This window comes from Dendropsophus ebraccatus, chromosome 2 (assembly GCF_027789765.1).
Source record: "Dendropsophus ebraccatus isolate aDenEbr1 chromosome 2, aDenEbr1.pat, whole genome shotgun sequence".
NCBI classification, from domain to species: domain Eukaryota; kingdom Metazoa; phylum Chordata; class Amphibia; order Anura; family Hylidae; genus Dendropsophus; species Dendropsophus ebraccatus.
Window position 1 is genome coordinate 42,464,194 of NC_091455.1, and position 25,425 is coordinate 42,489,618.

Genomic DNA, 25,425 nt, shown 5'->3' on the forward strand with positions numbered 1-25,425 from the left:
TCCTATAAACAGCCAAAATAGGGTGTTCCTAAAGTGGCACTGTCATATATCCAAACTGTTCGCCAAGTCCAAAGTTTGGATTAGACCAGGTCCCAGTCCTGATACCACTGCAATTGCTAGTGAAGTACAGTACACTGTTGCATTTCACTCCCAGCCACCAGCAAGATCCAACACATTCATAAACTATAGTTAATAATCGTGCAGTCAGCTGGGCAATGGAGCAGTTTCAGGACTGAGACCTGGTGTGATCCAAACTTTTGACATGTCAAACGTTTAGATAAATTTCAGTGCCGGGGTTTATTATTTAATTGGAACCCCAATTTAAGTTATGGTTTTTGAAGCATTTTAGAACAAAGAATACACATAAGAATGGAGAACAAAAGCTTTAATGTGTATACATAGCATATCACAGATGACAACATATCACAGAGAAGCTTTTGATATCAGCAGTCCGGCTCAGAGCCGGTGTTAACGCTCATTGAACTGAGCTTATAGTATCAAGTCTACACCAGCGATGGAAGATCTCATTTTTTGTCGTAGATCCGAACGCACGTCACATCTTTGAAAACGCAAGTCTAGGAACAAAACAGATTAGGATTTAAAGTGGAAACTACAATGCTAGATGGTTTCATATGATTAATCTAAAGAAAACCCAGGCAAAAAGGATGTTCCTATGCAGCACAGATATCATTGCATTGAACCTCCCAAGTTCCAGAATGACTGTGCTCTATAGACAGAGCCTCTTCTCAATGCTAAGACCTTAGAAAAGAGTGAACCCTCAAGCATGAACCCGAACTCTCGGCATTTGATTACCGGTGGCTGAAGCTGGATGCAGCACTACAGCCTGTATCCGATAGTAATCAAATGCAGAGAGTTCGGGATCAGATGAACCCAAGCGTGCTTAAAGTTTGCTCATCTCTAAAGTCCAAGCATTGACTAGAGGCTTAATGGGGGGCATTTACTGACCACTATAGTGTATGGTTCTTTTAATGAGGGTTGGTGTATAAATTTGTTCCAATATCTTGTGACCGATCTATTAAAATGTAGCACTGCCACAGTGAGTATCCAAGTAAAAAGTCGCAAAAATTGCACAACCATATTCACCTGGTACTGACCAGACATAGGCCTGCACCTGATTGCAACTTTTTAAAGTTGCACAAATGATAAATTGGGCATCCCAGATTATGCAAACTGTAGGGTGAATGCTCCAAACAGGCAGATTTTAAGAAGTTGCATGTAAAAAATATTCACCTGTCAAAAACTGGTTCCTTAATAGAACTTAGACCAAAAATGGGTAAAAAAATACAATCAAAGCCCTTGACAAATTTCCCCCAATGTCTTTATAGAGTGCAGTCATTCTTGAACTTGGGAGGTTCAGACTTCACCAGTGCAATTATCTAACGAATATCTGTGCTCATGACCCTTAGAGGTCTGCTGGCATGGGATGTGCCAGTTGTATTAAGACCAACAGATGCTGGCCATAAATTCCCCATTTTATGGCCCATGCCGCTTGTGGGTCACGGTATGGCATTCTTTACAGATAGGCTATACTCACCGTCATCATGCGGCCATCTTTTACTTCTCTGGTAATTGTAGACTCTTTGTCATCCCACGTTTGCTTTTGTACTAATGCTCCATTTTTGCAGGCAATTACTGACTAATATATAAAGTGAAAACCATTAGAACTACAGAGGGAGAAGGCAGTATGAGAAGTGTCTGTAGATATAGTATAATAAGCGGGAAGTCAAAGTGAAAAAAAAAAAAAAAACAAAGTGAAAAAAAAAAAAACAAAGTGAAAAAAAAAAAAGTATACATACATATATATAATCCAACTTCAACCACCAGTAATCAAATGCAGAGCGTCCAGGTTCCGACAAACCTGTGCGTGCTTGAGGTTCACTTATTTCTACAAGTGATCCATTACTCTACCGCAAAAAATAATATATTGCACCCAACATGGATTCACTCATCCCATTTGCCACCTGGTGCTCAGGGAGTCTTCAAAAGGACTGCCTATTAACCACTCCAGTACACAAGCCCTTACCTTTACTTTCCTGCCATCTGCAGTGGTTTCCTCAAACTCCTCATCCGGTTTGAAGTTCAGCTCTGTGTTCTTAAAGGTGCTCACAGTTTTTATACACCATCCGTCACCATTTTTAGCTATCTCCACATCTGGCTTCAAATGACAAGCAGCTTTGCGGGTAATGAAGGACACCCCTGTGAAAAGAGATTAGATTTTACCATTATACACAGATCATAGAAGGTAGAGTATTCCTAAAAACATAATTAAAAAAATATAAAAAAAAATAAATTGATTTTACCCTACCCACCAATCTGGGATACAAAATGGAGCCATCTAAACCAGATACAGATCCAAAGTCAAAGAGTCAAAACAAAGGCGTACTGTAACCAAAATACCAATAATGGGTTAAAATGATACCATTTGGGTTCTCCATGTTTGCTGGGGAACAGACCAAAAAAGTTTGTGCACTTTGCTAAACCTGTAACTCTCCCATGTTCACACACTGCAGTCTGAGCATTACGGCCATTTTTAAAGCCATTTATGACCCCAATAAGGAGTGCAAAGAGTGTTATGCCCTCTAATAGGTCATTGTTTCTCATTAATGTCTCACTCAGAGGGATTCTGTCTGAAGAGTCAAGGAGGCTGTACTGAGCCGCAGGATGCATACTTCCACCCTCCCCCAAACGTCTCACTGACTTATTAAAGTGCATGGTTCAGTGCTGGAATTCAAAGCTCTGTATGAAAGTCATGGGCGTACATGCCTCCTCTCTGCCTTGACTGATTAACACCGCCTCCTTGACTCTTCAGGTCCAAGCATGAACTGACCATTTCTCTGCATTGTACACAGTAGCTTCCAGTAGTTTATCCTCTATACAACTTCTGTGGTGAGATTGAAAACCAAGTACTGTAGCAGTATCGTATACCATTCATGAAGGGGCTGTCTATACAGACATAGCCTGTATTTTATTGATCAGGTTTCCATTGGCACTCAATGCCACCACTGCCCCATGGGATTGTAGCATGCGTGCTATTCTCTTATTGCCGAAGGAACCCTGGTAGGAAAATTCTTATATATTGTAACTAATGACATCCAGGCACATTCGCTCAGGTATACTGAACAAACAACTCTTTCTAGAAGTCCCATGACTGACCAGATATTCTAGAGTAAATATCCTGCATCAGCCAAGGGTGGAGAACAGACCGTCCGCACCAAGTTCTACTGCAACTTTCCATTCCATAAACCATTTCTTGTTCCTTTTAAAATTTGGGCTAAAAAATTAAGTTGATCCCAAAACCACTGTCAATGATACTACCCTATGGTTAAATAGTCATGTTCAGTTTTTCTTTTTGGAAAGCCAATGTTATATGGAGGGTGTGCATAATTAAACATGTCAAGAATGGGTTTCGCCTATTACAGTCAAAAACAGTGCAAGTCTGCATGCATTTTAACCCTTAATGCAATGTGATTTTTAAAATGCAAAACAATGTAGCTAGTGAGTCCAGGCTTAATCTGGAATCTTCCATGACATTTGTGGTGGTTTGAAGTTGAAATGGATCATAAAGTATATGAGAAAGAACAATACATTTCTATATAGGATTCATTCCTATTTGGAGCAAAAAAAAAAAAAAAAAAAAGTTAACACATGTGCAATTTTAGCCAAAGGGCATGTACATAAAGGGTGAGGATTGTGTATGGCAGAAAGTAGTGACGCTCCACCCTTGAAGTTTCAGTTGCTGCCTATGGGCAAGGTCAAAGTCACTGAGAAGCTCTGAACTACTGAATACAGAAGCGGTGGATTATGTACTATGAGGATAAAGGTTGTCACTAGTAACTGGAGAGTTTTTAACCTAGACTTTCAAAAGAATGACAATGATTCAAGACCTAATTGGACTTGTAAGTTACATAGATTACAGAGAAGTAGGAAGAGAAGACTAGTGGAAGCTTTCGGCTATACGGACGTAAGATATCTCTCTCTCTATATACACTCCTTCCACAACACAAGGGATGTAGCTTAAAGAATTGAATACGTAACATTATCTGAATCATTTCATAATATAGAGTGAAAACCGGTCACAATCATTCAAGGTTACTACGTTGCTGTACAATAAAGTAGTAAAGAAGTAGACTGAGATTGTTGGAAAATGCTGATGGCCACAAAGCTCGCCATTAATTATATTGCAGTGAAAGAACTTAATCCACAGCACCTGTATTCTACAGAGCTGAAATCCCTCTAATAGTGCGTTTACACAGGCAAATTTTATCTGACAGATTTTTGAAGCCAAAGCCAGAGACAGACCATAAACAGGGAACAGGTCATAAAGAAAAGACTGAAATGTCTCCTCTTCTCAAATCCACTTGGCTTCCAAAATCTGTCAGATAAATCTGCCTGTGTAAACGCACCATTAGGATGTCTTTACACAGATTTTTCTAACTGATTTTTGTAGCCAAAGCCAGGAACAGACTAAAAACAGGGAACTGATCATAAGGACTGAGATTTCCCCTCTTAATTCCTGGCTTTGGCTTTAAATATCTGTCCGATAAATCTGTCTAAACTCACCATTAGTCAGAGAAAGCTATTAGAGAATTGCTAGGTGTGCAATTCCCTAATACATTGAATAAAGTACAGATGTTTAAAAAAAAAAAAAAAAAAACACACTTTAAGAACACACAAGTGTTCTGGGTCATGCAACTGATGTATGAGCCTGGGCCCTATATGGGGCTGCAGGGGAATAATGAGGATAAAGTACAACACAAAAACAAGAGATATATAATACAGCTTGTAGCAATATTGTAATAAATTCCATTCACATAAATGAGATTGTCCTGCAGCATATGCATGGACTATGACATATCCCATTCAGGTCTATTCACACTGGACATATGCTGCAGATTTGTAAGGTTTCCAAATGAGGGAAGTCAAAATCTACATGTGAAAATATACAGCAAATATGTAACAAAAAAAAAATAAAAAAATATATACAGCAAATGTATTTATACACACACACACACTTTAACAAGCTTGTTATTATATAAAACTCTGCATTCACACAAAGGTACAGCCCCAATAAATCTCAGCCCTACACAACCATATGGATCTTATTACAAACTAGAGAACTCACCGACCGCCTCCATGTACTTGTTAAAGTCATCGCTGTTATTCTCAGTGAGTTTCCATGTGCCTATGAGTTCATCACCCATTGTAGCTGTGAATGAGAAGCAGATACCAGCACAGGAGGTTACTGCAGAAAGTGATCAGCCCTGTGGAGCCCATCAGCTTTATAGGGAGGCGAGGGGCTGGGCCGCTGTGATGTCACTACAAGTAATTCAGCTGTGTGAAGACTCCCATCCTCCAGAGCTGATTCAGCACTTGGGCTCTGATTTACTACACAGCTTCCCTTTACTACACAAGCTGTTGAAACAAGAAAAGGCTTGTCAGTACAGCCATTCGCCACCGTGCACTTTGATCCACGCCCAGACTCGGTCTGCCCCGACAAGGTTTCGGAATTATTCCATTTTTCACTTTTGCTGAGAAAACTGGTCTTGAAGTTGCATTTAACCGCAGCGCCCTGGGCCAACAGCGGCTTATTCATTAACCACTTCATATCAGGATATTCTGCACCACAAATCTTCACTTCTCAGAGAAAGGGGCTGGAGTCGGTAATGGCGAACAGTGCGAGACATGAAACGACATATGGCGATCAATAAAAGTGATGCAAATATCCGATATGACTGATGATTTACGTATGTGGTAAATCAGTGTACCATTAATGAGCTACACAGAGACTACTGTACAATAGCAACACAGTGGTGCCTTGGATTACGAGCATAATTCGTTCCAGGACCGTGCTTGTAATCCAAATCAACTCTTAAACCAAAGCAAAACTTCCCATTAGAAATCACTGAAATGCCGACAATTGGTTCCACACCCTAAAATAATGATTTTTTTTTTATTCTGAATAACATGTAAAACAAATGAAACAAAGATTTAGAAAACACTGGATATGTTATATTTCGAGATGAGCGAACCGGGTTCGGGTTCGAGTCGATCCGAACCCAAACGTTCGGTATTTGATAAGCGGGGGCTGCTGAACTTGGATAAAGCTCTAAGGTTGTCTGGAAAACATGGATACAGCCAATGACTATATCCATGATTTCCACATAGCCTTAGGGCTTTATCCAAGTTCAGCAGCCACAGCTAATCAAATACCGAAAATTTGGGCATGCTCCAGGTTCGCTCATCTCTAGTTATATTATAAGTTACTATACAGTATAGCAATCAGCATGTGGAGTATAATGTATATTAAGAGCATAAACCTGAAAAAACAGCCACTATTTGTAGATAAAGTATGAACCTGCAGATGTCAATAATGGCTGAGTGTGAGTGCAGGCACAGTATAGCAGCAGTGTGTATAGCTGAGTGTGAGTGCAGGCACAGTATAGCAGGAATGGAGAGCATGAGAAACACAAGGGCTGACAGAGACTGCAGGGAGTAGGAAGGAATAAGCAGGACATATGTGGGCACATACATGCAGCGCTCTCTGTCCTCAGCACTGGAGCAGCAAGGCAGAGGCTTCCAGAGACACAAATTTTGCACTGCATTTTATTGGGTTAAAAAAAAACCACAAAAACTGCAAGTTTTTCCTGCTGGTTGAGGTTTTTTTCTGGTACTTTCTCATTTTAGTGCAAATTACTACAGTGGTCCCTCAACTTACGATATTAATTGGTTCTGGGGTGACCATTGTTACTTACTGTTACTTTCTATGTAGAACACTGGACTGTTTTCATGGTCCTGTACAAATCACACAGGGTCCCAGAAAAATAAAATGAAGTGGCCCTCACCTGGTGCCCCAAGAGGCAACTCATCCTGGTGCAAGCAAAGAGCAGAACAGGACATGTAGTATCACACTGCACTGTAGAGAGGAGATATTGGACACACAGCAGTACAGGACATGTAGTATCATACTGTACTGTAGAGAGGAGATACCAGACACACACAGCAGTACAGGACATGTAGTATCACACTGTACTGTAGAGAGGAGATACTACACACACACAGCAGTACAGGACATGTAGTACCACACTGTACTGTAGAGAGGAGATACTAGACACACACAGAAGTACAGAACAAGTAGTATCACACTGTTCTGTAAAGAGGATATACTAGACACACAGCAGTACAGGACATATAGTATCACATTGTACTATAGAGAGGAGATACTACACACAAACAGCAGTACAGGACATGTAGTATCACATTGTACTGTAGAGAGGAGATACTAGACACACACAGAAGTACAGAACATGTAGTATCACACTGTACTGTAGAGAGGAGATACTAGACACACACAGAAGTACAGAACAAGTAGTATCACACTGTTCTGTAAAGAGGAGATACTATACACACAGCAGTACAGGACATGTAGTATCACATTGTACTATAGAGAGGAGATACTACACACAAACAGCAGCACAGGACATGTAGTATCACACTGCACTGTAGAGAGGAGATATTACACACGCAGCAGTACAGGACATGGAGTATCACACTGTATTGTAGAGAGGAGATACTACACACACAGCAGTACAGGACATGTAGTATCACATTGTACTGTAGAGAGGAGATACTAGACACACACAGCAGTACAGGACATGTAGTATCACACTGTACTGTAGAGAGGAGATACCAGACACACAGCAGTACAGGACATGAAGTATCACACTGTACTGTAGAGAGCAGATACTAGACACACACAGCAGTACAGGACATGTAGTATCACATTGTACTGTAGAGAGGAGCCAGTCACTACACACACTTCAGTAATACTGGGGTTTTACCAGTAAAATGGCCACTTTTATTGGTTGATCATCTACTTATTCACATATGCCGCAGATCCTGACTGTCTGTAACAATGTAGGTTGAGTCTGGTCTCAAGTTACGATGGGCCAGAAAGGACCATTGTATGTTGAAAATATTGTATCCTATGGCCATTGTAAGTTGAGGGATCACTGTATAGGTGTTTTATCCTGTGCATTTTTTTTTTGTTTCAATCCATGTGATTCAAGGTTTTCTATTAAACAATTGGGGAAAATACCCCAGAAAAAGCCAGTATGCATATAGGCATGAGGTTTTATCAAGCGTCATTACCCTCCCCATAAAAGTTTATAGGGGAAAATGCCAAACACAGAGCCTGCTGTGATTTCACAAGACTGTGAAATAAAATCCACCACAGCCTAAAATGAGGGTATTTTGTTCCATTTTTTCCCCATTGACACCGTGTTCCAGCTTTATACATAGGTGATAAAGCCTGTATTAAGATAAAATGTCATCACTTTCACAGGCTATGTCTGAACCATGGAGCAGTCCCCACCAGCTTCCCCCCTGCCATGATTTGGTGATCTAACCTTACACACAAACAGGGAGTGATCTATTAACTGAAGCTGGTGGGCGAGCCACTGGGGACCACTTAAATGACCCAAATGTGCACACTATGGAATCCACGTGAAGTACAAGAATGATACTCTACTGGCGAGGGCCTTTACAGCCTCGGTTCAGTTGCAGACTGAAGAGAGAGAAAACCCCTACTCACGGGAGAATCTGGCCTTGCTGTCATACAACATCCGTGGGGCGCATGCAGGAGTTCTGGCACCAACTATTAATCTGGTAGGAGCCATTCTTGGTGATACAGGACATGGCGGAAGCAGGGAGGCCCTTTGGGCGAGACACAACTTCTCCAACCCCTGGCTTGAGGCTTGACCGCATACTTCTAGAACTCAGGCAAACAGGAATCAGGATCACAGCAGGCTAACTCCTCTAACACTAACATATAAAACATAGAACTGCAGCTTAAGCCAATACACATTACACAGAACCCCTGAAAATTAATTTAAAAAGTGTTAGATTCTACCTCCCCACATAACATTACAATCAGCAGCATACAAAATAGGGTTCTGAGACACTGCAAATGGTCATACACTATTGGCTGGAAAATATTAACCCAGAATAATTTTTTTTTTTTTGCTTTTTCTCTAAGGAGTCTTGTGACAGATTTTCTTTCATGTAGAGAAGGCCTGGGCCTAAGGACATGTGAGATGTAGTAATACTCCCCTGCATGAATCACACTCACAAGTGCTAGGGAAGCCTATTGGTATATGCCTCCAGCACTCCTTATCCTGCAGGATATCTCTGCTCATACTGATTTTATGTAACGCTGCACTTTTTAGGCAGGTTGGACAGGCCCACCGGGTTATTACACAATAAAATCCCTTAGAATAACAGGGTCTTTTAAGCCTCAGATCAGACAACTCATTTGTTGAAGACTTTTATAGGTGTATTTACAATTAATCTATTTGACTTGTTAAAGGAAACCTGTCACATGGGTAAAACTGCAGTCTATTCTGCGGGCATTATGTTATAGAGGAGCTGAGCAGATTGTTATATAGTTTTGTGGATAAAGTTCCAGGATAACCTGTAATTTATTCATGTAAATCTCTTCTCATTCTGGGTAAATTAGTCATGAGGGCGGAACTAAGCAGTGATTGGCTCTCTGTATGTTTATTTTCTATATTGCTGTATGTTCACTCTCTAAGGGCTTGTTCACGAAGAGCAAAAGCAGCTGAATTTCTGCGCTGAATCAGCGCTAAAATTTCAGCCGTTAAAATAGGTGCAGAGCTCATTTCCATTGTGTTGAATGGAAATTCTGCTCTGCAGTTCACACACTGGAATTTCCTCGCTGAAAGTTCCGCGGCTAATCCGCTCTCCGCCAGAAGAATGAACATGTTCATTCTTCCGCTAGCGGAAACCTATACAAATCAATGGGGCTCTGATTTTCTGTTTCAGCGCGGAATACAAGCGGAAATTATGCGCTGAATCAGCACGGAAATGGGGGGAAAAAGGGTGGGGAAATCCCAAGACAACCCAAAGGAGGTGATACCAGGGGCCCACAAGAAAGGAATGACAATGTCAGCATGCACACAGCATATGACCAAAGCAAAAGTTTCCCAAAAAAACCATACATACATAGATACCTCTGAAATTAGTGCATCTCCATCAATTGCAAAGCGGTGATGTTTTGCCATTTCTGGTCAGCTTCTCTCTGCTCAGCTCAGCTCCTTCTCCTCTGCCAGCTCTGAGGTGATCTGTTCTAGAAAATTCAGGTACCATATAGTCTAGTCTCCAAAGTCTGCAAAATTGTTGTTGGCACCTCCCTCTATTATTACTCACCGAATACTCGCTGAATTTCAGCGCCGAATGCATGCGGAATCAGCGTGGATTCCTTGAGTATTCCGCGCTGAAATATGCAGGGATTCCGCTTACATTCTGCTTACATTCTGCTCGGTGTGGGAACGGGGCCTCAGTGTCAGTTGATTTCAGGCGGAAATATTTCCTCGCGTAATCCGCCCCTTTTGCTCTGTGTGAACGTAGCCTTAGTAGGACCGCCCACTTGACTACGCAGCCCTGAATCAGCAGAAATTTACATGAACAAATTGCTTATCATTTTCCCATAAAACTATTATGTGTGTGCACAGTGATAACAGCAATACATGCAATTATAATGCAGTTGAACATGGACTTGTTCCAAATAAATTCAGTGTGGTCTTCTTGATGTCCTTTAGTGGGCCAAGGTACCCTAACCCAATGTAAGTTGCTACAGGCTTTAATGTTTCCTAATGGAGGTGTTGTTTGAGATTGTGGCCAGCCATCTTATACTGACCCAGAACTATTTAGACAGGTTGAAGTTCCATAATACAAACACATTTTCGTGCAATATATTAGGGCCAATACCAGGGAGCAGGGACTTCTCCCGGCTCGCTCTCCTGATTTTTCTAATAAAAATGTCTTTTTAAACAGTACTACCGGAAGTTGTACAGCAGTAACCTGGCCACACCGCTACACAATACATAGAGTCAAGCTAAGCAGAACAACCAATCAGTGGGGGTGCTGTGTGCCGCCAAGGAGCTAGTAATGGATTGTGAATAAGCCATCAATGGGTTTCCCTTTAGTGTTACTTTACTGTTTCAGCATAATCATAGTGCCACCTTAAGCCATCTTTACATTGATAATTCCCCCACACAATTGATGTGTCACAATATAGTAAATCTGCCCACTACCACCACTAAAAAAAACAAAACAATATTTACCTATGTAGGTATATGCAATGATGTCACTATATTATCCACCTTGCATTGAGTTAGTGACCTCAAGTGCCTGGGATTAGTGTTGAGCAGACTTGCCAAACTGTTTGGATTCAGCAATGTCTCTGAACCCAAGTGCTCTGCATTTGACTCCCAGTGGTTGGAGAAGTGGGATGCCACAATATGGGGTCCTAGAAAACATGGATCCAGCCATAGGATTCCCTAGAGTCCTAGAAAACATGGATACAGCCATAGGACTTACTAGAGTCTTAGAGAACATGGATATAGCCATAGGACTCACTAGAGTCTTAGAAAATATGGATACAGCCTTAGGACTCACTAGAGTCCTAGAAAACATGGATAAAACCATAGGACTCACAAGATTTCTAGAAAACATGGATTCACTAGAGTCCTAGAAAACATAGGACTCACTAGAGTCCTAAAAAACATGGACACAGCCACAGGACTCACTAGAGTCCTAGAAAACATGGATAAAGCCATAGGACTCCCTATAGTCCTAGAAAACATGGATAGAAAACAGCCATAGGACAGCCATAGCCATAGTGCCAGCTCTGATTGTCTGTGCCGTTTACCATCATTTAATTGTGTTACTGCATCATTTTTGTGAATACGCTGCAATACTGCAATGAAACTCCAACATGTGTGAATATAGCCCTAATTTCACTGCAGAGTTTTGCAGTGAAGTTGCAGCACCTGCTTTTGGCAGGTCAGAGATGGTGAATCACTCAGGGGATTGGGGGATCCAGTCAAATCTCCTGTGACATCACACCCTGCCCCCTGTCTGCATCATCAGCCTGTGCTCAGCAAACACACACAATGTGAAACAGAGGCATGGAAGATTTGTCTCCTAAGGTGGGAGAGCAGTGGGAGCAGAAGACAATGTGGATTGGCAGAGAGGCCAGGATTTCAATGAGGTACCAGTGTGGCAGAACCGTACATATATGGTAATACATTTATAGACATTTCAAATGAAAAAGAGTGTAAGGAGGCACTCACCGTTAAAACTTTATTTATTCGATTCAATTAAAAGTGTGCAGAGTGTGTGGCAGTTGGCAGGGACGCCGCTCAGTAGCTGACAGTGGACACTAGATGTCAAAAACAAAGATGCAAAGATGTCAAAAACAGAAAGATGCAGTTAAAAGAGAATAGGAAGGCAAAGCCTGAAGAAAATGATTTAGCTGGGTTATCCTCCAAGTGCCTAATGGGACAGGGTCTGCCATGGCCTCCAGCTCAGAGACTGACCTCCAGGTAGAGTTGGTGATGAAATGTGAGGCCCTGAATTTGGGCTGCCTAGGATCGGTGACAGCCGGAGAGGACAGAGGAAGAAACTGCCCACGTATTCCTGGATTATCACAGGCCAGAATTGTGGCACCTATGGTGGGGTGAGATCAAAGCTCAAAGATCAAAGCTTGTTTGAGTAGCCTTGGTACACAGCTCAGGGGGATGCAAGAAAAAGATTGCTCCATTTTTTCCCATTGCTTAAGACAGCCATGACGAGTCCAGTCTACTACTCTAGTCAGAAGTAAGGCCAAATAGTATCCTTGCAGGTCCCCCCCCCCCCCCCTTAAATTAGGCATGCAGAGCAGGGATTTCTTGAGACGTGCAGGTTTAGAGCCCTTAATGAATTTAGTTTGAATAGAGGTCAGAGGTTTAAAAATGCATTTAGGAATCCTTACCAGGAGACATTAAAAAATGTGTAAAGAATTTGGGCAACAGGGGCATCTAGAATATTGTGCAGTGCCCAAACCAGCTGAAAGTGCCTTTGCCCCAAGTCTGGCAATATGATTGAACTGTGGCAATGGAAGCAGGAAGTACAACCTGAACAGATCTTTTGTACTGACAGGGAGGTGGATGCCCAGATATTTGATGTACCCAGAAGCCCATCGAAACCTGAAGGACCAGAGGGCAGAGACCATACCCTGGGGCAAGGAGATGTTAATGTTAAGAGCCTCGAATTTCAAAAAGTTCATATTAAAGTTAGAGAGGGAGGCAAATATCTCAAACTGTCCCATAAGGATCGGACTGGGCATATGCTGCAACTGTATGGAAAGTCTCTCCCACACAGAACCTTGCCTCCCCCTCCAGGTCTGGATGAACACGTACCTTACATAGAAAGGGCTCCAGGGACAAAACAAAGATGAGCGGGGATAGTGAGCAGCCCTGGCACGACCATTATGTATGCTAAAACTGTCCAAAAGGATGCCGTTCACCCAGACTCTAGCAGATGGATCCTGATAAAGTAAAAGGATCTAATTCAAGAAAGTTGCACCGAGGCCGCCCGCGCGCAATGTTTCCTCCATAAACGTCCAGTTGACCTGGTCAAAGGCCTTTTTGGCGCCCATAGAAGGGAGCATCAATGAGGTCTTAGAAATGTGAGCCTTGTGGACCAGGTCAACTGAAGGTCTCGTATTGTTGCAAGCCTCAGGCCCAAGAAGGAATCCTGTTTTGTCCAGGTGAACGACATCCCCCACCAGCATGGACAACCTAGAGGCCAAGAGGTGATATTTGCTGTATAGGCCCCATCATGTAAGTGGGCCCAGGACCAACGCCCTCTATTAGCCCTGCTAGCCACGTCTCTGATTCTTGCATGTTATAACAATGGGTTAAAGTTTCCTTTTGGTCACAGTCATGTTACAGATCCTTCAGTTCTTTCACTTCACAAGACTAACCAGCCTGAAGCAACATGTACAGTAAGTCGTCAATATCTCAGTCAGCAGCTGCTTTGAAAGGCCGGTTGTTCTCATGTTTCTACATGGCTGCATAAAGCATAATTGATATTCCTTGTTTGCTAACCTGACCCAGCTCCATGGGTATTTGTTAGAAAGATAAATGAATGAAAGTCAAGGTGACCGATATGAGAGATCACTACCCGTGTACAGAGCTGCTAACTATACTGGTGTTACATACAGTACAGGGAAGAAACCTACATGTATGTAAACTATCTATAAGAAGTGAAATTACAAGAAAAAGAAAGAAAAGTAAATGGACTATTATCACACTGTAACTACACGGCACACATGCAACTCAGTAAAAGCTTTTAGTATCTTGTAACATAGATTCAACACCATTATCATTGGAGATAAAAGCTACGTGGTGACAAAGCAAATGCCATTCTCTATTGAAAAGTACATGTATTTAGCCTACAAACAGGAACCTGTAGCACATGTTATAGTGAAATAAATGAAGGAATAAGATATAGCCCCTGTAGGAGGAGTCAACCTGGTGGAGGAAGTGAGTCAGTTTTAGACAAGTTTTTAGAGTGAGGGGGACGCAAAGAGAAATACAAGCAACTACCACAGTTATGCAGTGCTAAGCTCACCTTAGGGGAGAGAAGCCACCTAGGATAACCCTTGCCCACACAAGAAACCTCTCAAAACCATGCAAGGCAGACTCCTGATGTGAGAGGAACTGGCCCCAGTAGGACAAAGCTACCAGAATAGGTCTATGTATCCTACTGTGCAGCGCAGGATGACTGGGTAACCTGAGAAGTCTGCTACACCCAGATAACCGATGACTGGGACTCATGCTACCTACCTAGGGCGGGTTATACGCAACTAGGGGGCAGAAGGCGGTCAGACTATAGTCTATATGTGAGTACAAGTATCACGTATTTCTTCTTATCTACACTTCAGTTCCAGCAGAGTACATATGCTACATTGGGCAGGGCTCCTCTGGCAACCCCTCTCCTCTTCCTTCTCTTCAAAAGGCACTTACTTCTACAAGCACCTACCTCTACAAAGCACTGGTTTATTTTACTGTCAGCAATTACTTTTGTCAAGATTTGTACTACCTGTATTGGGTGTACTGTTCACCTGCAACTTTTTTCAGTAAAGTGTTGTATTTTCTTACTAAATGCACGGGACTTTGTCTCATCTTCCCACACCCGCACACATCACTGTTTACCTTGGGTTATTTTTCCTCTCTCTGTGGGTGGCAGTACCAACATTCCAGGTGGGTCTACTACCACTCCAGGTTGCCGTGACAAGAGCCCAAGGGACCCGCAACACTCTCGGAGGTTACTGGCCATTTGGGGATATAAGGCACCAACATCACACCTGTGTACTACTACAGTACTGGTGTCACGAGTAACTGGCCAAGTAGAATCTCACCAAATGACCGTCGGTGAGTGGGATGAACGGTGCACTGGGGGCTGAGGAAGACCCCCAGTGCACCTAAGGAGCTCATTTATATATTTCCTTTGAATTAAACTACTTGAAAAATGCAGGACATGAGAAAGAGGAGAAAGGGAGCTACAGGGTTATATCCAGGGCTGTATTTACCACTAGGCCCCCGTGATCCGGTGCCTAGGGCAGCATCTTGCAAGGAGGAAGCACCAGGGAGCAGGGGGAAGAAAACAACTCTTGTTTTTTTTTTTAATCTCCTACCTCCCCCCCTTTCAGACTTGCCAGTAACACTGCTGTCTTTTCGAGGGAAGGGGGTATGGTGGTATTGGTCAGGTCTGGTATGGCAGTGTTATCCATTCACAGTATGGCGGTATTGGTCAGGTCTGGTATGGCAGTGTTATCCAGTCACAGTATGGCGGTATTAGTCAGGTCTGGTGTGGCTGTGTTATCCACTCACAGTATGGTGGTATTGGTCAGGTCTGGTATGGCAGTGTTATCCAGTCACAGTATGGTGGTATTGGTCAGGTCTGCTATGGCGGTGTTATCGAGTCACAGTATGGCAGTGTTGTTCAGGTCTGGTGTGGCGGTGTTATCCAGTGACAGTATGGCGAAATTGGTCAGGTCTGGTGTGGCGGTTATCCATTCACAGTATGGTGATATTGCTCAGGTCTGGTGTGGCAGTGTTATCCATATCCATCAATATGATGTTCAGAGACTAGAAAATCCTGATGCTAATTGGTGAGTGAAGATGGGGCGTCTCAGGTTTAGTGCCTAGGGCAGCAGCAGCTGGTAATACAGCCCTGGTCATATCAGCAGGTTCCCTTTAAAGAATATGCCAGAGCTGAAAAACTGAACACAGTATAAATAAATTCAAGGAGATTCTAAAGAGGAAGATAGAAAAAAAAGAGAGCTGACAGATCTGAAGAAGATGAGCATATGACTGTTGCCCAAAAACTCACAGCCGAAAAGAATAATTTTAGAAGTTATTTACAGCTGAAGCCAAACAAGGCACACCGCCAAAACACCCTATTCATCTCATAAAGCATGCTGTGGGATGTGCCCCTGTATTAGGTGCTGAAAGATTTTTGAATACTGAAAATACAAAGGAATCTTGGAGGAGACCTCCTCCATTGTGCAAAACAAGTGTGTCTATTTGTTTCTGAAACCATAACGCTAAGCGTGAAACCAAGGCTACACAGCAAGTACCTAAGACTACACAGCTAAGTTCTAAACAAGTGTTTCCTTGCTTACACGCCTATTTTCCTACTTTTTTTTTTTTTTGCGTTTTTTCCGGAATTCTCTTTTTTTTTTTTTTGCACTGAACCTGGAGGCACTGCAATACCAGGTCAATGCCTGGAGAGGACAGAGCAAGCTCTTTTTCCATCTCCCTGTTCTAAAAATCCATTTAATATATGGTCCCCAGATAGGGGACGTATCAGATATTAAACTGATAAGAACAGATACTACACTTCATCTTAGCCAAAAGGCCGAGAAGCGATGAATTCTCTTATTTTAATGTAAATTTTATTTTATTATATTTAGTGTCATTTTAATATAAGTGTTTTTATATCTGGCATTGTAACCTGAGCTTTTCATTTCCTTCTCAGTACAGCCATGTGATTCTTATCTTATTTTGAAGATCATATGATTTGAGGATTTCCAATATACATATAGACACAAGGAGGGACATTTATACATTTATAAAGACTGTGTGTGTTACATTAGGCCCTGCCCCCTGGCGGATTCACTAGGAGGCCCATACCTGAATCTGGCCTGACCGGGCCTGCTGTACAGTGGTTTCAGAAATCTACACCTCCTCCTGAGCAGGTGTAGATTTCTGACATGATTTACGCCTGCGAGCCATGCCTCCTCACCGCCTTCACGTCTTTCCCCTCCCACCCATCAGGAGAGCAGGGTATATGGTAGGCGTATGCCAGGGAGAAGGGGCGAATTTGTGCCTTCTCCCTGGTGTACGCCAGGGGCGCAAGACTGATAAATGTCCCCCAAGGTTTTCCTGGCGTGTTTACCTCCTATAGAAGTCTATGGGGGAAGTCTATTTGCAAGCCCTGAAAATGCACTGAAAAACGCCAAACTGCCCTGAATAGTTAAGAAAAAATCATTTCGTGGGTATGGTGTTTCATATTTCCCTACTGTCATGCACCAAATTTGATGTTTTTAGTCCAAAGTCCAGCCTTGCAGTGGTATTATCCTACAGGAAAAGGCTAATGCCATTAGGGTAAATCACTACTATGATAGGCCACTACTATGATAGGCCACTACTATGATAGGCCACTACTATGATAGGCAACTTATGTACGCTTTTTCCCAAATAATATTTTTTTCGGTTGCGATTTTCTTTGCTTTGATCAGATGATTTTCTTGTTGCTTTCATCAGATAATTCAAGGATTTCTGATAAAGAATGTGGAAAAAATGGCACAAAAATGCATAGAAAAATGCAATACACATTTATACATGCATTTTTTAATGAAGGAAAAATATAGAGAGATCTGTGGGAGAAAAACACCACTAGCTGGGAGGAAAAAATAATACCATAGCGAGACCTGAAACATGCCCTTTAAGGAAGAATAACACCACTAAGAAAGAAGCATTGTAGGTGGATCTCCCTGCTGACTTCCAACCAACATCTGGCTGCAGCATTTTTTCGTACCCCCCATTCCCCCCCGAACAAAAATGCAATGAATTTCTTGTACCATAATTATGTATTTTAGGATATGTTAGAAATAGCTTGGTAAATAATAATAATAAGCTGTAATAAGGCTGCTGTATCAGGCACGGACTGAAGAATCATCCCCCTAGCTGACTGAGTGTATACATAAGGTCAGTTCTAAGGTGAGGTTGGAGAAAGGTGTACACAGAAGAAATATGACGTGAGCCTCATAGTTAAACACTTAAGGTCTAGTGCCGTGTGTGTGCGCAGGGCTCGGCCTCTGAGACATCACCAGACACTTAGAGGCTGTTCTTAACTGGATCAAAGGTGAACGCATTGTCACGTGGTTATTCTGAGGAGCAGTAAGAGTCATACTGTGTGTAGTATGCAATGGTATAATTACTAATATTAGTTGATGAATATAGGAAAAGTTCAGTTGGTAAAGCATGAGAAAAGTTTAGTTAGTGAAACATGTTTTATACAGTGTAAAATAAATTAAAATAAAATAAAATATATGGTTGGTTACTAGAGATGAGCGAACCTGGAGCATGCTCGAGTCCATCTGAACCCGAACTTTCGGCATTTGATTAGCGGTGGCTGCTGAACTTGGATAAAGCCCTAAGGCTATGTGGAAATCATGGATATAGTCATTGGCTGTATCCATGTTTTCCAGACAACCTTAGAGCTTTATCCAAGTTCAGCAGCCCCAGCTAATCAAATACCGAACGTGTTTGCTGTGTTTGTGTGAGTAAAACTCCTTTTTTATGGGTTTCTACTTTATTTTCTAGGTTTGGATGTCACATGTGGCTTTGTGGCTCCTGTGGAACCTTAAAGGCGTTGTCCAGCGAAAATTATTTATTTAATTTTTTCAAATCTACTGGTTTCAGAAAGGTATATAGATTTGTAATTTACTTCTATTTAAATATTTTTTAAAGTTTACCCATACTTATCAGCTGCTGTATGTCCTGCAGGAAATATTGTTTTATTTTCAGTCTGACACAATGCTCTCTGCTGACATCTCTGGCGAGACAAGAACTGTCCAGAGCAGTAGCAAATCCCCATAGAAAACCTCTCCTGCTCTGAACAGTGACCACAACGAGGAGCAATACAAAGTAGTATTAACCCATGCACAACCTTAATACTTCAATCTATGCAATACTAGTGTTAGAAATCGGCCCGCACGCTCGGCCCATGGCACTGCCAGAGCATGCGGACGGCCCCTTGCCAACGGTGTCCCTGGCAACTTGCCTGGCCGGGTGCAGGGAGTGCACTAATAGCGTCCCTGGCAACCGTCCGGTTGCTAGGGGCGCATTGGCGCTTCTTTTTCATGTAGCCATGGCCAGGTCTTTACCAATCCCGGCCGATCACCAATAGGTGTTTTTCATTGTAATAGGCTGACTGGCGTCCGGTACCATCAGTCAGCTGTCTGATGTGATCTGGGCTGGGACCCCAGGTCCCATAAATATCCTCCACTTGCATCTATTCCTTGCCAGCGATAGAGCCTCAAACCCTGAGTTCCCTCTTGACCCTGCATTTATTCTCTGGCATTTTGACTTTCTGGCTTTTGACTTCTCTTTTGGATACGTTTTTGTACTGCATTGCCTGTTTGTGTTTGATACGGACTTCTGATCCTGTTTTATTGTGTTATTAGTCTGTCTTGTCTTGTTCAGTGTTCACTTATTCAAGTTGAGGACCGTCGACCAGTTGTCCGCTGCCACCTAGGGCAGTTGAGGCAAATAGGCAGGGACAGAGGGGTTGGTGCCAGTGTCAGGGCTGCACCTGTTTTTTGTAATCCACTTACCTACTCTAACAACTAGCAGTGTTAACCAGTGTGACAAGCAAAATCATAGTGTAGCGGTCACATTTGAGCTCAGATGCCTGAGGGAACACTAAGACCTTCTGCTACACAAGAATACACAAGTACAATAAAGAACAAGAGAGAGATTGATGCTGTTCCTAACTTGCAAAGGCTTGCCTATACCATTGTCACAAGACCCACAGTGGTGTGAATAAGGCCTAACTATGGATACAGTGTCTGGCTTTCTATTCAGCAAAGAAAACAAAGCAAATATAAACGTCTGGGATTTCTTTACAATTGGTAAGAGATGGAATGTTTCTGTTTTCTGATTGAAAATTTTTAATGACTTTTGTTGTACATTGTTGGTACAAGCCATCTTGCCTGAGCTGCATTTAGAGATGTTCTTTATGGTAATATCCATGGACATAGACTACAATTGTCTGGAGCTGACCCACTGACATGAATAAGAGTGGTTTACAGCCATGCTCCCTGACCTTTACAGGGGTCATTCCATATGGAAGGGAAGGTGGGGCTGTGAGTTTCAGCTATTATGTTGTCTATATACTGGTGTATTACTGGTAAGTGATCTGTACAAAACAGGAAGCCTGAGTTAAAGGGGTGCTCCAGCGTTAGGGCACTTTTTTTGGGGACCGGGGAGGAGGTGGCTGAAATAAAAGACGTTCACTTACCTCTCCGGTTCCAGCGGCGGGTCCCGCATTACAGCGCTCTGGTCCCCGGTTCCCAGACACTTCCGGGTGTCTGACGTGGGCCCGAGACGCTACGTCTCAGGTCCGCTCAGCCACTCAGTGAAGGAAGCGGGATCCGTTTGAAGTCCGCTCGGATCCCGCCTCCTTCACTGAGTGGCTGAGCGGCCCTGAGACGTAGCGTCTAGGGCGGCGTCAGACACCCGGAAGCGGCCGGGAACTGGGGACCGGAGCGCCGTGATGCGGGACCCGCCGCTGGAACCGGGGAGGTAAGTGAACGTCTTTTATTTCAGCCACCTCCTCCCCGGTCCCCCCAAAAAAGTGCCCCCCCACCGGAGCACCCCTTTAAGTTTTAGGCCTATGGCCAGAATAAATACTGCAAGGATTATTTTAAGAAAATGTTAATACAAATTCTTAAATAACATAAAAACTTGATTTAGGGTATGTTTACACTTACCGGATCCGCAGTAGATTTCATTTAAATAACTGAACACAGCATCAAATCTGCACCATCAAATCTGCTGCGGATCCTGTAGGTGTGAACGCACCCTTAAAGTGATACTGTCACCCCTCTTACTCTATGTGCGGTTCTCTGCACCATCCAAAAGGTTAGATGCTGCACATTTGATTTGTTATACCTGTATAACACTTGTCTGTGCCTTTATTCTGCTCTAAAATAGTTTAATTTCATTGGTGGATAGTGTCACCTAGGCGGGGCTTCACGATAGTTGGGCCCTTTCCTCAGCTGTGGCCCGACTGCCATGAAGCCCCACCTAGTTGACACTGTTAACCAATTAAGTGGGTAAAGGGGGGCGACAGTATCACTTTAAGGGTGTGTTCACACGTACAGGATCTGGAGCAGATCTGCAGCAGATTTAATGCTATAGATGTTAATGTAACTAGATAACTGAACATAGCATCAAACCTGCTGCGGATCCTGTACGTGTACGTGTGACTCATTAATTTAAATTAAAAATTTTAAAAATTTACTCTACATAAACTCTACATACTCTGCATTTACTTTACATACTTTAACAAAACAAGAGTTTGTCATTGTAAGAATTCATGGGGGACGTCTTCATTGTTCCTGTATTTGTAAATATTTATCATAACAAAAGACAATTATTACAATTATTTTCCACCACCCTACCAGAAATAGTCCTGCTTCCTAACTTCAGACTCCTGTCCATGAGTCATCCCTTTCCTGTGTATTCCAGAAGCTTGCTGCCATTGAGTTGACCATGTCAGCCAGCCATAGGTTTTCCACATCACATTATACATTCCATGGTTCAGTACTACATTTTACCCCCAGGACCTATCCTCAAAGTCTGTTAGGCATGCCAGCTCTGAACTGGCAGCAAGACAACTGGCGGAGTTTCCTATGAAAAGCTGTGGAGTTGACTGTAATGATTTTCATATCCTTATTCATAGGAAACCAGATGTTCCAACATGATTCTCAGTCCCTTGATTTAAAAAAAAGTATAAGGCCACGTTCACACAACGTACCTTTTCTATTAATCACAGCCACTGTTGCCGATTTGCAACAACAGCCGTGATTAATAGAAAATCTGTATAAAGTTACGCACCTGACATTGGGGGATCAGGATACAGAGGTAACCATGGTTGCTTTGTGAGTGCTTTAAGTGCTATTAGGCACACGTGGAACTATTTTTTGGATTGTGCTTTGTGAAAATAACACCCGGACTTAAAGGGGTAGTGCGGCGGTAAAAAATTATCCGTGCAGCGGGACGGGGGCGGCCGCCCTTGGCGGGACAGAGACAGTTTTGGGGCCCCCTTTCTGGACGAATTTGTCCATCTTGACCTCTGGGGGGAGTTCACAGGCTGCCGGGGCTTCGGTCGGTCGTCCAGAGGACCGTTTGTGCGGGTACAGGCTGAGGTTCAGCAGGAGCTCCTGTGTGCCGTGCCTCACATGCCCACGCCGGAACCGGAAGTCCTCAAGGCTGTATTTTGTATAAGCAGGTTGTTCATTATTTTGACATTACAGCCATTATTCCTTACTGTGCGTGTACTGCTGGCCAATTTCCCTTCAACTTCAATAGAGGGCATTATTAGGCTATGTTCCCACTAGAGTATACACAATCATGAACATTATTTGCGTCCATCAATATCAATAGATGTTAAATGATGGCCCTTTTCTGCAGTGGGAACACAACCTAATTTTGAAAATACGGCCGCATTTTATCTTTATTTTACAGTGTGTGAACATAGCCATAGAATGATCCACTATTTAAAGGGGTAGTGCGGCGGTAAAAAAATTTTCACAGAATAACACACATTACAAAGTTATACAACTTTGTAATGTATGTTATGTCTGTGAATGGCCCCCTTCCCCGTGTCCCACCACCCCCATCCATGTACCCGGAAGTGACGTGGCCGCGTGATCAGCCGCGATTGGCCGAGCACAGTTATGCTCAGCCAATCGCGGCTGAGCAGCTGATGACGCGGCAGGCACTCGGGAAGATCGAAGGTGTTCGGGCCGGCCGAAGATGACGTTTGGCACAAGATGGCGGACGCGTGTCGGCACGGATCAGGTATGTATAAAGCACTACACTTCCGGGTACACGGGTGGGGGGGGTGGGACACGGGGAAGGGGGCCATTCACAGACATAACATGCATTACAAAGTTGTATAACTTTGTAATGTGTGTTATTCTGTGAATAATTTTTTACCGCCGCACTACCCCTTTAAGCTGCATCTCTCCATGCTGAACTGTGCAAAGCACATAGGAACATGTCGTGGTGCTGTCCCTTTAATATCAAGCAATATTATTATGATTAATTTGCAATTATTATATTAATTTTCAATGTTAAGAGGAAAAATGCAAAAAATCAGGCTGTTCTTTATCATATGCTTTATGTACTGAGGGAACTGCCAAATCTCCAGTATATGTAAAGCTTTAATCCCCAGTTATCTCTTCGGGATCACAAACATTGATTTAAGGGCTCCTCCAGTAGGTGGCAGTAGAGGGTAACTTCTCCTTCTTTAGAAGCACCTTACATACTAATTTATGTAGCAGACTACAACACTGACATCTGCTGGTCACTAACCAATACTGCGCACTATAGAATAAACTTCACATGTATTATAGTTACTAGACACGTGTTTCATTTTTATACATCACTTTTTTTATTACATATTATATTATTCTGAAGAGATGATAATCCTATGTCACCTTTATCACTAATACATGTGAAAAATATAAGAAAATGTCATAAAAGACCTCAAAGGAATCTATTCTGTGCATTAATTCTGAATAAAATATCCTAGATTTTATTTTCTATACAATATTATGGGAGATTGCTAACACTTCTATTCTATTATGAATTGTCAGAAAAAAAAGTCTTGGCTTTGAGCTCTGGAAAAACAAAACACACAGTGCTCTCTGCTGCCACCTCTGTCTGTGATAGGAACTGTCCAGAGCAGGAGAGGTTTTCTATGGGGAGTTGCTGCTGCTCTGGACAGTTCCTGATAGGGACAGAGGTGGCAGCAGAGAGCACTGTGTCAGACTGGAAAAAACACACCACTTCCTTCAGGACATACAGCAGCTGGAAGTACTGGAAGACTGAAGATTTTTAAATAGAAGTAATTTACAAATCTATATAACTTTCTAAAACCAGTTGATTTGAAAGAAAATAAAAATCACTAGAGTACCCCTTTAACATGTGAATGCCCTCTTAGTTTACACCAGGGTTAGGGAATCTTGGCTCTCCAGCTGTTGCAAAACTATAACTCCCATCATGTCTGGACAGCCAGTCAGACAATGGGGAATAACAGGAATTTTTAGGATATTGCAGATTGTGGGAAAGTCCTTATATCTTGGCTGTGAGCTCTGGGAACACAGAAATCCCTTGATACTTTAGATATATTTAGTTCTGTATACAAACTGGGTGAGATCCTAATGTACTGGCCATCGGCCACTGCCTAATGCACATCAATGTAGGACATCTCTTCACAGTTATCACATGTTATTGCTGTGTGCATGACGCCTTATGGAGGCAATGGCTGAACCCAGTTATTCATTGACTCAGCTATAGGACACTGGGTTCATGTCTGACAAATGACAAATTTACCTTAAGGGTGCCTTTACACTCACTCACTATAAGGGTGCCTTCACACACACCGGATCCGCAGTCCGCATTCACAGTTAAATCAGCTGCGGATCCAGTGTCAGTGCATCCCTATGAGAATACATACTCGCAGCGGGATTGACATCCCACTGCATGTATGCAAGCTAACCCTGTGGTGGCCGGAGCAGACATCACCTCCTCCCCGCTCCGGCAGGATGTCCTGCAGGGCAGCGCACTGATTGGCTGAGCGGGACGAGCAGACACCGGGAGCCCACAAAGCAAGCCGGAGCGGGGAGGAGGTGATGTATGCTCCAGCCGCTGGGGGGTTATGTTGCATACACACAGCGGTATGTCCATCCCGCTGCGAGTATGTATTCCCATAGGGATGCACTGACACTAGATCCGCAGCGGATTTCGCTGTGAATGCGCAGCATGAAATCCACTGTGAATCCGGTGTGTGTGAAGGCACCTTAAGTTTGAAAGCAGTAGGGTCATTCTATATATACCTTGTTATGTATTTTGGGACACCCCCCCAAAAGTTGTACATAGGATTTCAGTCTGTACTGTACATAGACTCAATGATATTCGCCGGCAAATATGTGCCTATGGAATGGGCGGAACTTTAAGCAGAGGCCGCCTGGAGGAATATGCTTGAAGTCTCCGCAAAAATTCTGTGGTGTGCATGTATCTTTACTAGAGATGAGCGAACCGGGTTTGGGTTCGAGTAGATTCGAACCCGAACGATCGGCATTTGATTAGCTGGGATTGCTGAACTTGAAGAAAGCTGTAAGGTTGTCTGGAAAACATGGATACAGCCAATGACTATATCCATGATTTCCACATAGCCTTAGGGCTTTATCCAACT

At 42.9% G+C, this 25,425-nt stretch overlaps 1 protein-coding gene and 1 non-coding gene across 2 annotated transcripts; both read right to left on the bottom strand.

The window, feature by feature from the left end:
- Positions 1-370: 370 nt before the first annotated feature.
- LOC138784390 (myelin P2 protein-like) lies at positions 371-5,281 on the bottom strand. Its single transcript, XM_069959938.1, has 4 exons — positions 5,144-5,281; positions 2,045-2,217; positions 1,556-1,657; positions 371-575 (listed from the first exon to the last, which is right to left on the bottom strand). Exons 1-4 carry the CDS (start codon positions 5,220-5,222, stop codon positions 525-527), a joined length of 405 nt encoding a protein of 134 aa, XP_069816039.1. The 5' UTR covers positions 5,223-5,281; the 3' UTR covers positions 371-524.
- Positions 5,282-16,609: 11,328 nt separating this feature from the next.
- On the bottom strand, positions 16,610-16,800 carry LOC138785084 (U2 spliceosomal RNA). Its single transcript, XR_011362058.1, has one exon. It is a non-coding gene; the product is annotated as a U2 spliceosomal RNA (small nuclear RNA).
- Positions 16,801-25,425: the final 8,625 nt, after the last annotated feature.

Coding starts and splice junctions, on each gene's coding strand:
- LOC138784390 (XM_069959938.1), bottom strand. CDS start 5,222: ATGGGTGATGAACTCATAGGCACATGGAAACTCACTGAGAATAACAGC. Junction 1,658..2,044: donor CAGATGGCAGGAAAGTAAAG/GTAAGGGCTTGT, acceptor TTTATATATTAG/TCAGTAATTGCCTGCAAAAA. Junction 576..1,555: donor AAGATGGCCGCATGATGACG/GTGAGTATAGCC, acceptor TTTTGTTCCTAG/ACTTGCGTTTTCAAAGATGT.